The sequence below is a fragment of the Suricata suricatta genome, chromosome 5 (genome assembly GCF_006229205.1).
Source record: "Suricata suricatta isolate VVHF042 chromosome 5, meerkat_22Aug2017_6uvM2_HiC, whole genome shotgun sequence".
In the NCBI taxonomy this organism is placed as follows: domain Eukaryota; kingdom Metazoa; phylum Chordata; class Mammalia; order Carnivora; family Herpestidae; genus Suricata; species Suricata suricatta.
Window position 1 is genome coordinate 119,443,459 of NC_043704.1, and position 16,369 is coordinate 119,459,827.

A 16,369-nucleotide genomic window follows, 5' to 3' on the forward strand; every position below is an offset into this window, starting at 1 on the left:
ATGAACTGAGGGTTGAGGGGGAAGGGGGAGGGGGGAAAAGAGGTGGTGGTGATGGAGGAGGGCACTTAAGGGGAAGAGCACTGGGTGTTGTATGGAAAACAATTTGACAATAAAATATTATGGAAAAAAAAAAAACAACCCTAAGCCAAAAAAGGGAATTTGTACTTAAGGTTAGGACACTTTATAAGCAGTCAAATATCAATCTTCAGAGATTTAATACTGGTTGTATACCATACTGGAAGGCTATATACAGATTTTTTTCCAGGAAACAAAAATTACAGGTAATACAAAAATTAAGGTCTCAAAAGCACTGAATGAGAGTTTGATTAGCTTGTAGAATTAGGAAAAGATAATAAAAATTTTAATTAATTTATTTAAAAAAATTTTTTTTAATGTTTTTCTTTACTTTTGAAAGACAGAGAGAGACAGTGCGAGCACGGGAGGGTCAGAGAGAGAGGGACACACAGAATTGGAAACAGGTTCCATGCTCTAACAGTCAGCACATAGCCTGACGCTGGGCTCAAACCCATAAACTGTGAGATCATGACCTGAGCCGAACCAGACATTTAACCGACTGAGCCACCCAGGCACCCCTGAATTTATTTTTTATATTATCAAAGAAGTAACAGTAACTACACTGAAAATATTTGCAGAAATCAAACTTATATGAATTTTTTCACATAAGCAGAAGGCAAAAAACGTATTATGTAAATCCATATGTAAAAACAGAGAGAGCTTTAAATTTTTCCAAGGAAAGAAATCAAGAGAAGTGGAGGGAGGGAGGCAAATCATGATTGACTCTTGAATACTGAAAACACTCTGAGCTGAAGGGAGAGGGGAAAAGGGGAAGGGGGGTGATGGGCATGGAGGAGGGCAATTGTGGAGATGAGCACTTGGGTTTTATGGAAACCAACTTGACAATTAACTATTAAATACGTAAGTAAAGAAAAGCTGGAGTTAATTAAAAAAAAAGAAAGAAAGAAAGAAATCAAGAGAAGTGGAGGGCCTGGGTGGCTCAGTTGGTTAACCTTCTGACTCTTGGTTTGAGCTTAGGTCATGTATGATCTTACGGTTCATGGGTTTGAATCCTGCATCAGGCTCCATGCTGATCATGTGGAGCCTGCTTAGAATTCTCTCTCCCTCTCTCTCTGACCCTCCCCTGCTCCCATTCTCCTCTCTCAAAATAAATAAATTAATTTAAAAAAAAAGGAATCAAGAGAAGTCTGTAGGACCAAAATCATAAATCTATTAGTTATTTTTAAAGACTTTTTATCATGGAAATTTAAAAATACATACAAAAGTAAATAAGGTAATATATATTGACCCCCTATGTACCCATCACCTGGCTTTAGTTATCATCAATTCAAGGCTATTCTTGTTTCAGCCATCTCTCTCTCTATTCCTCCCCATCCCATTCCTGTCTCATCTTAAAGCAATTTCTAGGCATCTTACAATTTTACTTATACATATTTCAATATATCTCATTATACATAACTTTAAAAAATCATGATTTTATAGTCACTATTCAAACTCTCCTAAACTTTATCATAAAGTTTTCCATAGTTTGTTCAAATCCAAGGTCCACAGATGTAACTGGTTGATACTTGTTTCTTTTAATCTATAGATTCCCTCTACCCACTTAAGAAATCGGGTAGTTAGAATTTTCCACATTTGGGATTATGCTAAATCTATCTCCATCTCCATGATGTCACTTAACATGTTCTTTGTCCTCTCTGTACTTCCTGTATATTGGCAGTTAGATCTAGAGGCTTGGTTAGATTCAGATTTGATATTCTGGCCAGAACATTTCACTGATAATGCTATACAGCTCTACCAAAAGGCACTAACATCTGCAGCTCTTTTTGTGATATTAGCAGTCATGAGCACTGCCTACAGTCATTAACCTTCACAGATTGCAAAATGATAGTTTTAGAGTTCTATCATTCCTCCTTTACTTACTACCTGGAATGCTTTTTATAAGGACTGTCAGTAATTTTGATATTTACTTTTGATATTTATCATCCATGGCCTTCCTGATACACTAACTTATTTAAAAACAGAATGTAGGAAGAGTTTAATAAAATATTTATTAGCTCTAAGAAAGATATGATTAAAGACATAAAAGGGAACTAGAGAATCAAGCAAGCAACATTTATAAGATGAGGAGATGACAATAAAGGAAGAAGAAATTATATAGAAATTACATCACTACCCACAAAAGTGGGATCTCTATCTCCAAAGACCAGCCTTCAGAATTTCTAGGCTCCGATTTGAGAAATAATAACTTAAAGATCTGCCTGAGAAAACTGCAAATAAGCCTGTTAGCAAAGGTGACCCAGAAGTACCTCTATGGAAAAGTCTAGCTCGCTAATCACCAGACATTCTGACAAGAGCATTACTTTGCTCAATTTCCACAATCCAGTATATGTTTTGTAGACCTGCAAATTCAGACAAAAAATAAAAAGAAAGCAGTTCTCCAGCTTGGATGGGCGTGGTTTGGTGTAGGTAGGTCGGGTCTCAGGGACTTCCTTACGGAATGCAGAGAGAAAAATGGTGGCGCCCCAAGCCCTTCTCAGGCCACGTGTTGCAAGCCACTCTTTTGAGTCCAATCTCCCCGTGCCACAGGCAGGCCAAATTGCTTTTTTTTTTTTCCTGAGTTCTGCAACGTTTCCGAATCTAGTCTGTGCACTTTAATGCTGCCGCCCCAGATGAAATAAAATGTCTTCCCGTAGGTAGGCGGCTTTCTAGCTGGGATTGAGTAAGGGGACTGGCGAATCAGCTTTTCCCTGGGTCCACCTGGAGTCGGCAAGCTGCCAAGCCTAGGGGAGAATAAGTCCGCTGAGCGGGGGATGAATTTCTCTTTCCTCCCCCAGCTGCTGTGTATGGAATGGTGTGTGTCTCTGTCCAGGGCGAGGTCTCTCCCTCTCCAGAGACCACTCTGTGAGTATTTTCAGTCTCTCTTTCTCTTCCCCTTGGCTCTCTGCAGCTTTGCACAGCCTACCTACCTACACCAAACCACGCCCATCCAAGCTGGAGAGGTGCTTTTTCTTTCTTCTTTTTAAAATTATTTATTTGTATTTAAATTTTTTATCTTTTTTCTTTTCTTTTTTCCTTCGATTCTCTGTTTCCCCCCTGGAGTCTAGGAACAGCCAACATTTATACACTGCTGTGATTAGATCAATTCCTGCCATCCAGATACTGTTTTCCTTATCTCATTCTTATCTCTCCTCTCCACAGGTTTTACACTCTCAGACTGTCCTTTGTCTCTCAGACTGTCCTTTGTCGTTTCTATCCACCCCCCCCCCCCCCCCCGCCTTCTTTTTTTTTTCCTTTTCTTATTTCCCCTTTTGGTTTGCTTACTTATTTGTCGGCACATTTGCGTGCCTTTGTTCCCTGTGTATTTGTCTGTCTGTTGGTCTTTTCAGGGCTACCTCAAGAAACAAGTCAAAGTACACATGGTGGAGAGTCCCAAATACCACTGAGCAGGGAAATAAAATAATCAAAGGCACAACAAGAGAAACAGAGAGACATCATTAAAAGAACACTTCCTGAAACGACAGGCCCCGGACAGTCAATGAGCCTCCTTTAATAGAGCAATAGTAACAGGTGCACAGTGCATAATGAGCTTTTAAAACTGGCAAGAGACAGAAAGTGAGCCAAAATGACAAAACGAAAGAACTCTCTTCTAAAGAAATTCCAGGTAGAAATCAGAGCCACAGAACTGCTCAAAACAGACATAAGCAACATAACTGAACAAGAATTTAGAACAACTGTCATAAAATTAATTGCTGGAATTGAAAAAAACGATCAGAGACGCTATTGACACAAGACTAGGGACCTTCAAAACAGCTATGACAAGTTAAAAAAGGCTATAAATGAGGTGCATAATAAAATGGAGGCAGCCACTGCATGGACTAAAGAGGCAGAGAGGAGAATAGGTGAATTAGAAGACACAGTTATAGCAAAAGAGGAAGCCAAGAAAAAGAGAGAGAAACTGATACAGGAGCACGAAAGGAGAATTCGAGACCTGAGTGATACAATCAAACGAAACAATATCCGTATCATAGGAGTTCCTGAAGAAGAAGAAAGAGAAAAAGGTCCTAAAGGGGTGCTTAATCAAAGTATAGCCAAGAACTTCCCCAATCTGGAAAAGAAAAAAGACACTGAAATTCAAGAGATGCAGAGAACTCTCCTAAGATGTAACTTGAACAGACCTTAGCACGACATATCATAGTGAAACTGGCAAAATATAAAGAGAGAATTCTGAAAGCAGCTAGGGATAAGAGGGCCCTAACGTACAAAGGGAGACCTATCAGAGTGACTATGGACCTATCTACTGAAACTTGGCAGGCCAGAAAGGAATGGCAGGAAATCTTCAATGTGATGAACAGGAAAAATGTGCAACCAAGAATCCTTTATCTAGCGAGCCTGTCATTCAAAATAGGAGAGACAAAGGTTTTCCCAAATAAACAAAAATTGAGAGAATTCATCACCACCAAACCAGCCCTACAAGAAATCCTAAGAGGGACTCTATGAGGGAAATGTAGCAAGGATTATAAGGTATCAAAGATATCACTACAAACATGAACTCACAGAGAACACAATGGATCTAAAACCATACTTTTCAATAATAATACTGAATGTAAATGGACTGAATGCTCCAATCAAATGACACAGGGTAGCAGAATGGATAAAAAACCAAAATCCATCTATTTGCTGCCTACAAGAGACTCATCTTAGACCTGAAGATACCTTCAGATTAAAAGTAAAGGGATGGAGAAATATCTATCATGTGACTGGAAGTCAAAAGAAAGTCAGAGTAGCCATACTTATATCAGACAAACTGGACTTTAAAGTAAAGGCAGGGGTGCCTGGGTGGCTCAGTTGGTTGAGCATCCAGCTTCGGCTCAGGTCAAAGTGTGTGTGTGTGATTGTGTGTGCATCGCATATTCTTTATTTATTCATCCACGGCTGAACACTTAGGCTGTTTCCATGTCATGACTATTAAAAATAATGAGAGGCGCCTGGGTGGCTCAGTCAGTTAAGTGTTGTCTTTGGCTCAGGTCACGATCTCACGGTTCGTGGGTTTGAGCCCTGCATCAGGCTCTGTGCTAAAAGCTAGCTCAGAGCCTGGACCTGCTTCAGATTCTGTACCTCCTTCTCTCTCTGACCCTCCCCTGCTCGTGTTGTCTCTGTCTCTCAAAAATAAATGAAAAACATTAAAAAAAAATTTAAAGTAAAGGCAGTAACAAAAGATGAATAAGGACATTATATAATGATTATAGAGTCTCTCCATCAGTAAGAGCTAACAATTATAAACATCTATGTGTCGAATTCAGGAACACCCAAATACATAAAACAACTAATCACAAACAGAAACAATCTTATTGATAAGAATGTGCTTATCACAGGGGATTTTAATACTCCACATACAGCAATGGATAGGTCATCCAGACAGAAAATCACTAAAGAAACAATGGACCTGAACAACACATTGGACCAGATGGAATTAATAGATATATTTAGAACTCTGCATCCTGAAGCTAGGGAATTCACTTTCTTCTCAAGTGCACATGGCACATTCTCCAAGATTGATCACATACTGGGGCACAAAACAGCCCTCCATAAATACAAATGAATTGATATTATACCAAGCACACTTTCAGATCACAATGCTATGAAACCGGAAATAAATCACAGGAAAAAGTCTAGAAAACCTCCAAAATTTGGAGGTTAAAAACCACCCTACTAGAGAACGATTGAGCCAATTAGGCAATTAGAGAAGAAATTTAAAAATATATGGAAACAAATGAAAACGAAAATACAACAATCCAAATGCTCTGGGACTTAGCAAAGGCAGTCCTAAGAAGAAAGTATATTGCAATCCAGGCCTATTTCAACAAACTAGAAAAAGCGCAAATTCAAAACCTAACAGAGCTCCTAATCCCAGGGAAGCAGCAAGAGCACCCAAACCCACCAGAAGAAGAGAAATAGTAAAGATCAGGACAGAAATAAACAATATAGAATCCAAAAAAACAGTTGAGCAGATCAATGAAACGCAGAGTTGGTTTTTTGAAAAAATAAACAAAACTGATAAACCTCTAGCCAGGCTCCTTAGAAAGAAAAGAGAGAACACTCAAATAGACAAAATCATGAATGAAAATGGATCTAATACAACTGATCCTCAGGAATACAAGCAATCGTCAGAGATTACCATGAAAAATTATATACCAACAAACTGGACAACACAGAAGAAATGGACAAATTCCTAAACACACATGTGCTACCAAAATTCAAATGGGAAGAGATAGAAAATCTGAACACACCCATAACCAGTGAAGAAATTGAATCAGTCATCAAAAATCTCTCAACGCACAAGAGCCCAGGGCCGGATGGCTTCCCAGGGGAATTCTACCAGACAGTTAAAGCAGAGTTAACACCGATCTTTCTCAAGCTATTCCAAAAAATAGAAATAGAAAAAAACTTCCAAACTCATTCTACAAAGCCAGCATCACTTAGATTCCCAAACCAGACAGAGACCCAACAAAAAAAGGGAACTACAGGCTAATATCCTTAATGAATACAGATGCAAAAATACTCAACATGATACTAGCAAATCAAATTCAACAGCATATAAAAAGAATTATCCATCATGATCAAGTGAGATTCATTCCTGGGTTACAGGCTGATTCAATATTCGCAAATCCATCAATCTGATAGTTAACAAAAGAAAAGATAAAAACGATATGATCTTTTTGATAGATGCAGAAAAAGCATTTGACAAAATACAGCATTCCTTCTTTTTTTTTTAATGTTTTATTTATTTTTGATACAGAGAGAGACAGAGCATGAAAGGGGGAGGGGCAGAGAGAGAAAGGGACACAGAACCGGAAGCAGGCTCCAGGCTCTGAGCTAGCTGTCAGCACAGAGCCTGACGCGGGGCTCGAACCCATGAACGTGAGATCTGACCTGAGCCGAAGTCAGAGGCTCAACCGACTGAGCCACCCAGGCGCCCCCAGCATCCCTTCTTAATAAAAACCCTCGATAAAGTCAGGATAGAAGGAACTTACTTAAACATTATAAAAGCAATTTATGAAAAGCCACAGATAATATCATCCTCAATGGGGAAAAACTGAGAGCTTTCCCTGAGATCAGGAACACGACAGGGGTGTCCACTCTCACCGTTATTTAACATAGTGCTGGAAGGTCTAGCATCAGCAATAGACAACAAAAGGAAATAAAAGGCATCAGGATCAGCAAAGAAGTCAAACTTTCACTTTTCACAGATTACATGATACTCACATGGAAAACCCGATTGACTCCACCAGAAGCCTACTTAGAAGTGATCCATGAATTCAGCAAAGTCGCAGGGTACAAAATCAATGTACAGAAATTGGTTGCATTTTCATACACCAATAGTGAAACAACCGAAAGAGAAATCAAGAAACTGATCCCATTCACAACTGCTAGAAAAACTATAAAATACCTAGGAATAAACCTAACCAAAGATGTAAAAGACCTGTACGATGTAAACTATAAAAAGCTTATGAAAGAAATTGAAGAAGACACCAAGAAATGGGAAAACATTCTGTGCTTATGGATTGGAAGAAAAAACATTGTTCAAATGTCATTATTACCCAAATCAATCTGTACATTCAATGCAATCCTGATCAAAATTGCACCAGCATTCTTCTCAAAGCTAGAACAAACTATCCTAAAATTCATATGGAACCACAAAAAAACCTGAATAGCTAAAGTAATACTGAAGAAGAAAAATCAAAGCGGAAGGCATCACAATCCCAGACTTTAGCCTCTACTACAAAGTTTCATCATCAAGACAGTATGGTATTGGCACAAAAACAGACACATGGACGAATGGAATAGAATAGAGAACCCAGAACTGGACCCACAAGTATATGGCCAATTAATGTTTGACAAAGCAGGAAAGAGTATCCAATGGAAAAAAGACAGCCTCTTTAACAGGTGGTGCTAGGAGAACTTGACAGCAACATGTAGAAGAATGAAACTAGACCACTTTCTTACACCATACACAAAAATAAACTCAAAATGGATGAAGGACCTGAATGTGAGACAGGAAACCATCAAAACCCTAGAGGAGAAAGCAAAAAACAGCCTCCTTGACCTCAATCAGAGCAATTTCCTACTCAACACATCCCCAAAGGCAAGGGAATCAAGAACAAAAATGAACTATTAAGACCTCATTAAGATAAAAGCTTCTGCACTGCAAAGGAAACAATCAACAAAACTAATAGGCAACTGACACAATGGGAAAAGATAGTGGCAAATGACATTATCAGATAAAGGACTAGTACCCAAAATCTACAAGGAACTCACCAAACCCCATACCAGAAAAATGAATAATCTAGTGAAGAAATGGGCAGAAGACATGAACAGACACTTCTCCAAAGAGGACATCCAGATGGCCAACAGGCACATGAAATGATGCTCAGCGTCACTCAGCATCAGGGAAACACCAATCAAAACCACACTGAGATACCACCTCACACCAGTGAGAGTGGCTAAAATGAACACATCAAGAGACTACAGATGCTGGCGAGGATGTGGAGAAACAGGCACCCTTTTACACTGTTGGTGAGAATGTAAACTGGTACAACCACTCTGGAAAACAGTATGGAGATTCCTCAAAAAACTATCAACAGAACTCCCCTATGACCCAGCAATAGCACTGCTGGGGATTTACCCAAGGGATACAGGAGTGCTGATGCATAGGGGCACATGTACCCCAATGTTCACAGCAGCACTTTCAACAATAGCCAAATCAGGAAAAGACCCTAAATGTCCAACAACAGATGAATGGATAAAGAAGATGTGGTATGTATATATATATATACAATGGAATACTACATGGCATTGAGAAAGAATGAAATCTGGCCATTTGTAGCAAAGTGGTTGGACCTTGAGGGTGTCACGCTAAGCTAAATAAGTAAGGTGTAAAAAGACAGATACCATATGTTTTCACTCATAGGTCTAACAGGAGTAACCTAACAAGGGACCATGGGAAGGGGAAGGGGGGGGAAAGTTAGGGAGGGGAGGGAGGCAAATCATGAGAGATTCTTGAATATTAAAACAAACTGAGGGCTGAAGAGGGAAGGGTAAAGGGGAAGGGGGATGGTGGTCATGGAGGAGGGCACTTGTGGGGAAGAGCACTGGGTGTTATATGGAAACCAACTTGGCAATAAACTATAAAAATAAAATAAATGAGATCAGACTCCAATAAATAAATAAATAAATAAATAAATAAATAAATAAATTAAAAAAATCCTTTTGGACACAAAATTTCATCTATTTGAAAAAACACAAAATTTCAAAATATGTCATTGTCCTACCTATTACTTGAAACGATCAATTTTTAATGAGTGGGAACAACCTCAGTTTTCTTTTTAATAGTATTTTATAAAGCAAGGGACACTCGTATCTTTAATTTCAGATTAAAACAGAATGTCTTTGAGTTTTAAACACATTTAAAAGTATTTATACCAAAATATAATTTATTATAGTGAGCAGCTAAGAGTACAAATTTTGGAGTCATAATATTTGGTCCAAATCTCAGTTGTGTGACCTCAGGCAAACTGCTCAATTTCTGTGCTTGTATCCTTACCTATTAAAGAAAGGGTAATAATATTATCTAACTGAGTTAATCCTTACACTAACTCTAAGGAATTTATGCAGGTAAAGCACTTAGAAGAGTCCCTGGTACACAGTAAACACTATGCAGATATTGTTTATATAAGATTTATATTTAACTGTTAGCATATAAATATATAAATAAGTATAAATAAATGTACTTACCTATATAACTACATAAATGGGATTTATTATCTTACAATGTGGTTTTAAAAGGCTCAGTTTAAACCCTGAGGGATCCCTTGTAAACTGAGTAACCTTGTATGAATTAGAGGTAAAGAGGAAACCCTCAAGATTTGTTAAATCAAGATACATGGCCATGCCTCAGGTTGAGGGGTGCAAAAAAGAAAAAAAAATCAAATCTGTTTTCTTCAGTTTTTAGTGAAGTTTTAGTTTTAAAGAATAAGAAAAAGGGGGGCACCTGGGTAGCTCAGTCGGTTGAGCGTCCGACTTTGGCTCAGGTCATGATCTCACAGTTCATGGGTTTGAGCCCCGTGTCAGGCTCTGTGCTGACAGCTAGCTCAGAGCCTGGAGCCTGTTTCCAATTCTGTGTGTCCCTCTCTCTCTGCTCCTCCCCTGCTCATGATCTGTCTCTCTGTCCCTCAAAAATAAATAAATGCTAAAAAATAATAAAAGGAAGTAAAAAGGAATTATTAATGGAAAGTGAAATTCATTCAGTTGCTCTATATTTTTTTATTCAGAGAGTGATAAAAGTAAGCCTGATGCTCTCAAGATTCAGCAGGTTTGAACAGCTCTTCATTTATTTATTATTTTAAAGAGAAAGAAGAAGTGAGAGTGCACACAAGCTGGGTGAGATCATGACCTGAGCAGAAATCAAGCTGGATGCTTAACCGACTGAGCCACTCATGTGCCCTGATAGCTCTTTTTTTGTTTGTTTGTTTATTTTTGTTTATTTGGGGAAGGGGTAGGGTGAGAGGGAACAGAGAGAATCCGAAGGAGGCTCTATGTTCAGCACAGAGCCTGACGTGGGATTTGATCTCAGACTCTTAAGCAATTGAGCCACCCAACTGCACCAACACTCTTCAATAGAAAAAAAAATCCAGCATTTGAAAATTCTTAACCCCAAGGTCTGCAGAACTGAAATTAAGGAAGGCAGGTAAAAACTCAATTATTTGTTCATAATGCTGAAAACAAGCATTATGAAATAATGTTCATAAACTGGAAAATAACTGTTCAGAGGCAGCTCTACTAACACCTGAATGCGATTTCTGGTTCCATAAAGATAAGCATTATTTAATGTCTATTCATTTTTTGAGAGAGAGACAGAGCTGAGCGGGGAAGGGGCAGAGAGAGAGGGAGATACAGAATCTCAAGCAGTTTCCAAGCTCTGAGCTGTAAGCACAGAGCCCAACACAGGGCTCAAACCCACAAACCATGAGATTATGATGACCTGAGCCGAAGTCAGACACTTAACCAACTGAGCCACCCAGGCACCCCTTTAAAGATAAGCATTATTAATGGATTAATGGATTACTAAAGGTAGGAGATAAAAGGTAGGTGCCAAAATTAGCAAACTAGACAACCAACTCATGCAAAACAGTAATCTAGTTTTAAATATGTATCAAGTGCTTCTGTTGAAAAATCCCCAACCATTAATTTCATTTACTATTTGAATCTTACATTCAGCATAAAAATTACCACATGAAAAGATTTATCTATTATCTTTCCTTAATGTCCATTTTTACATGTTGAATCCTTTAGGGGAATATTATTGTACCAATTTTACAATCATACAAAGGTTTCGCACACGTTAAGACTCTGACATTGAGGGAACTGGTGAAATGAGATTGAATTAACTGGACTGCCTCTAAAGTTCTCTTTATCACGTTCCAAACAAAGGAATACTGGTGTGAAAACAAAGGATGCAGAAGTTCTAGAAGTACTGCTGTGGAGGACTGGTGACGACAACAGCAGTCACCATAATGAGGAGAAGATGAGCTCCGCCTACAGTCCCAGCACTCGTAGTTTCATTCATGAGGATGAACGCATTTCATCCTCTAACAGCTCCGGGACGCAGGTACTGTTTGTACTCTCCCGTGGATAGCCAGAGAAAGCAAAGCCAAGTTGGTGGAATAACTTGTCCAAGTTATAGCAGAGGTGGGATTTGAACCAAGGCAATTTGGTTCCAGAGTCCATACTCTTAACGACTAGCAAGGGTCTACAAATATTTACTGAAGTTCTACTAAAATGCTAGGTGAGAAAAGCAAGGTAGAGAGCAGGATACAGTATGTACCCATGTGTGTAAAGACGGGGAAAAAGGATATATATCTTTGAATGTATTTCATAAAATATTTCCAGAAACTCAAAACAGTGACTGCCTCAAAGGTGGGGAAATGATTCGCTGAGGGACTGGGGCAAGATACAGGTTTTTACCTTTTGAACTGTGAAGCATATAATTACTGATTCAAAAAAATCAAGGAAAATTCCATTATCTACAAGGTTAAAGTTAAAACTAGCAAGCTACTAACTTCTGACAGAAGTTTCAGAATAAAGAACACAAATCATCACTAAGGAACTGAAAGGTCAAGAAACAAAAGGGGAATGACTGAATTGTGCTGTAATTTGAACATAAAACTAAGCTGGAACCATTAAAATCAGTTTTCAAGAAAAACTACAATAGACAAATACTAACTGGAAATTATGTGGAAAAGGAAAGCAAATGGAAACTTTTCAAATGACAAGATTACATTATTGATCATTATTCTCTTTGCTATTGCCAGGATTAGAAAGAATATGCCTGAAAGCCTAAAGGTAAATAAAGCTTTTCCTGCGTTTTCATGCAGTTCCCATCCACCCCACAAGGGGATGCCACAGCTCTACGGATGACAAAGGCGCCTAAGAGTTTAATTTCTAACTTAAAAGGAAATGACATTCACATTTTTATATTTCCCTACATCTATGGAAGTATAGATGAATTGGCAGATGTTTCTATTTCATGGTATATAAATTTTAGTACTTATACTTTCGGCAGGTAACTGAAATATTTTAAAGTACTATTGGCCAAAAAAAAAAAAATCTGTTGGAATAAAAATTAATTTGTTTGTTAGTGTTCTTTACATCCTGCCAAAATAGTTGGATCAAGTTTTGCCCAATTTGGAGGGCCTGTCTGGAAACAGTCTTACCTAAAATACTGGTTGGGTGGCACATTTAAGGTTCACTTTGAGGGGCCATGTGCAGCACAACAACTCACTTTTTATTTTGTACCCAGTGGCATGCCATACAATTCTGAAGACCTGACAAACTAGGTGCAGAAATTTTCATTTTAAATTACATGCTACTTTATGGAAGGAGAAAGACATGAGGTGTGGGGTGTGTGGGATAACATGCCTCAAATGCTGTTTATCAATTTTCAAAGTAAGTTTAATCCGCCCCCGCCGACCACCGCGGTGGATACAACGTAGAAATTATACAAAACGCCACCAGAAAGAACCATAAATCTTAGATTTGTATTAGTAAGAGGCAAAAATAAAAAATTTTAAGAATCTAAACATCCATCTTGAAGGGATAACTGCTTGAGGGCAACAGAGTTCAAAGGAAAAAATGTCTGATGATTAATAAGGAGAGGCAGGCTCTTTTTTTTTGTTTGTTTTATGTTTTCTAATTTATTTTTGAGAGACAGCAGGAGCAGGGAAGGGTCAGAGAGAGAGGGAGACACAGAATCTGAAGCAGGCTCCAGGTTCTGAGCTAGCTGTCAGCACAGAGCCCGACATGGGGCCCGAACCCACGAACTGTGAGATCAAGACCTGAGCCAAAGCCGGCAGCCAGACGCATAACCGACTGAGCCACCCAGGCGCCCCGAGGCAGGCTCTTTTAAAGACAAATGAGATTGATGCCAACAGTAAGAAACACCTAAACACTCAGTTTCAACTCCTCTTCAAACACTGAAACTGAATCCTAAACAGTGAGCCTTAGAGACAAATGAGAAAGGCCTATTCTTTTATGCTTGGTAGAAACCCAAGTCAAGCATGAGGGTTGCTGGACAACCTACTGTAAGAGGGCAGGAACAGGTGTGTTTGTAAATGCTGGAGACAGAAAAATGAGTTTCACATCGATTCTGCTAAGGAAGCTAAGATCAGTTTTAATGTGTGAACATGAAGTTTCATCAGTTTAATGTCACTGTTACAGACATGAAAAGGAAAATAACACTGTAACCACGGTTGAACCACCAGACAATCTGAAAAAAGTATTCACTGAATCGGCTCAACATTTGGATTTCAGACTTTGAGAAAATGGTATCAGGGCCATCCACAGTGCATTTCAGTGGGGTGTGGTAAAGGGAAATCACTGGTCAGATCCCATAAACGGCTGATTCCCTACCATAAACCCTTTGCTTTCAAACATCCACAGTTCCTATGACCATTAATAAAGCTTCTCTAGTGCAGATGCTGATCTGTGACTAAGCGCCTTCTCATATGGGCAACTCTTAGGTTTTACATGATCTCCATTTTCTCCTTAGAGTTAAGATTTAGTTTCTGAACAGAACAATATTCCTAGACAATTCAGTTCTTGTAGTGCAGTACCGGAAGTCAAGTCATAAAGCCATCAAGGTACTTCTATGTCTGCAACAATAAATTAACAACCAAATCAATTAAAGTTAATGACTTCTGGCTATTCCATTGCAAATTTTTAAATGCTTATAGTAAGCCTTTATTTGCAATATACAGTGTATTAAAGGTGATGACCGACTATGGAGTTCACTAGAATGTGTCTTCTTACCAGGCTTGATGAGAGGAATCATTTCTTAACACGTTCACAGGAACCTTAATCTCCCCTAGGAAAATATCCTGGACCAGGTTTCCATTGTTCCACAAGTCGATCCTGAAAATTTTAAATTGGCATTATTTTTTGCAAACAATATTTAACAGAATGCATACTACCAGGTAGCTTCAAATTTCTTTGGTTGTATTACAGCATTAATTTTACATGCTTTAAAAGAGATGTTAGCATTGTCATGTACCTCACTATCTAAACTAAGAAAACAAAATATTGTAGTAGTTTTTATTGATAAGCACAGAAAGTAACCACTTTAAATAGTCTAAAAGAAAGCACTTATATTTCTTAGTTTCAAAGTCTAGGCTTTATTTTAACCTGTAGCAGTGGGAACTAGAGTTATTTTGTTGAATTTGAGAAAAGAAACCAACACAAGACTACAGTTTCTTTCTCAACTGGAACCAGTTAATATGATTTAGAAAAATACATTACCTGATCATTCCAAACATGTGACTAATGCACCCTTTAACACACTGTTAACACCACACCTATACATGCACTTATCCAACTTTCCCCTCCCAAACTGCATAGATACTTAAGACCTAAATAACACAAACTTCAAACACATGCACCTGTTGAATTATCTTACAAGACTTCTTACCTCACTGAAATTTCTGTTAGACAGCAGATATGTTAAGAAGAATAAAAAAATTATTTCTAAATTGGCTAATATATAATTACTTTTCTATATACTCTTTGCATCCATTATGCTATAATTCAGAATTTTAAAGAACAATCATACTTGTGAAAATTAAAAATAAAATAAACTGGTGAAAATTAGGTCATCTTTGGTTTTAAATAAAAACACCTTGACTATTTACGCAAAGCTATCAGATTTTGAAAAGATAATATGGATTTAAATTAGATGCATGTTCCTCTAAGTTTCATCAACCAACTTGCTAAAGAGAATTCTCTTAAGCTTGGTTTGCCTTTATCAATTAAATTTAGGATTTTCTTTTGGCACCAAAAAAAAGCAACTCTGTAAAACTCCAAGACATATACCTAATTTCTAGCTTTTCAATGTCCTCCTCTTCTACCTGGAACTGGGACTTTCTGGTATAACTACTGGATCTGGTCACCTGCAAACAAAGTATTTTAGTTTACAAAAAATTTTTGAATAATTTTTCCTACATGAACTTCAAAAACTATGATCCCTAAAATGTTCAATTTTGTTTCTTATTAACAGACGAAAATGCCTAGGTAATAGTTTACCCAAAAGCTAGAGACAAAACCAGTTGTGGAAGTAGGAGGGAGGTGAGAATGAGGCAGTATAAAAATACCAAAAGGAATCTTTCCTCAAGCCCTCCCTTATCAACTCAATATACAGCAACATCAGGTTCTCTGGCTCACATGCAATCTATTGGTGACTCAAAGAGTAAAACTGTTCTATTTTGGTGAAGCTGCACATACCAAGAGCTGTTTGTGTTTCCCACATTTCTCAAGATACCAATTCTATCCTTACACTTCCTTCTTGCATTTTTACTAAAAATATCAAGGCCACTGGCAGGGACTTCCTCAGCTACTGTCCACCTGAACAGGTCTGTTCTCATGTAGGCCTTTCTACTTGATGAGTTCTCATTTCTTCTGAACAACAGATGAGATGATCCTCCTTTTTTCTAAGCTTACTCCACCCACACACGATATACACTAAGCATTTGATCTATTTTAATTACAGCTTTCTTCACCAGCTTATTCGCCTCGCTCACGTCTAAGAAAAATTCTCCACTTAAATTTACGGTCTTCCTATCTCCTTCCTTTCACAGACCAATATCTCAAAACTGTAATCCTCCCTTACAGCCGCCACTTCCTCACACCCACTCACTACAGTCACTCCTTATAATCTGGCTTCCTCATAGCTCACCATCCCTAAACCCCTCTCTTAATCACCAAGTCTGATGGTGAATTCGTAGTT

General features: G+C 38.2%; 1 protein-coding gene and 1 long non-coding RNA gene across 4 annotated transcripts in view; one reads left to right on the forward strand and one right to left on the reverse strand.

Moving 5' to 3' along the window:
* RASA2 (RAS p21 protein activator 2) overlaps window positions 1-16,369 on the reverse strand; it is a 102,545-nt gene that overhangs the window by 36,504 nt on the left and 49,672 nt on the right. For all 3 annotated transcript variants that reach the window (XM_029940151.1, XM_029940149.1, XM_029940148.1), the window contains 2 exons: window positions 15,460-15,536; window positions 14,404-14,505 (listed from right to left, as the gene is read on the reverse strand). In XM_029940151.1, coding sequence (XP_029796011.1) covers window positions 14,404-14,505; window positions 15,460-15,536 — 179 coding nt within the window. The remainder of the gene's footprint in view (window positions 1-14,403; window positions 14,506-15,459; window positions 15,537-16,369) is intronic.
* The window catches only part of LOC115292190, a 44,624-nt gene that overhangs the window by 22,948 nt on the left and 5,307 nt on the right, over window positions 1-16,369 (forward strand). Inside the window, exon 2 of the long non-coding RNA XR_003908844.1 lies at window positions 11,527-11,704. This is a non-coding gene — a long non-coding RNA (uncharacterized LOC115292190). The remainder of the gene's footprint in view (window positions 1-11,526; window positions 11,705-16,369) is intronic.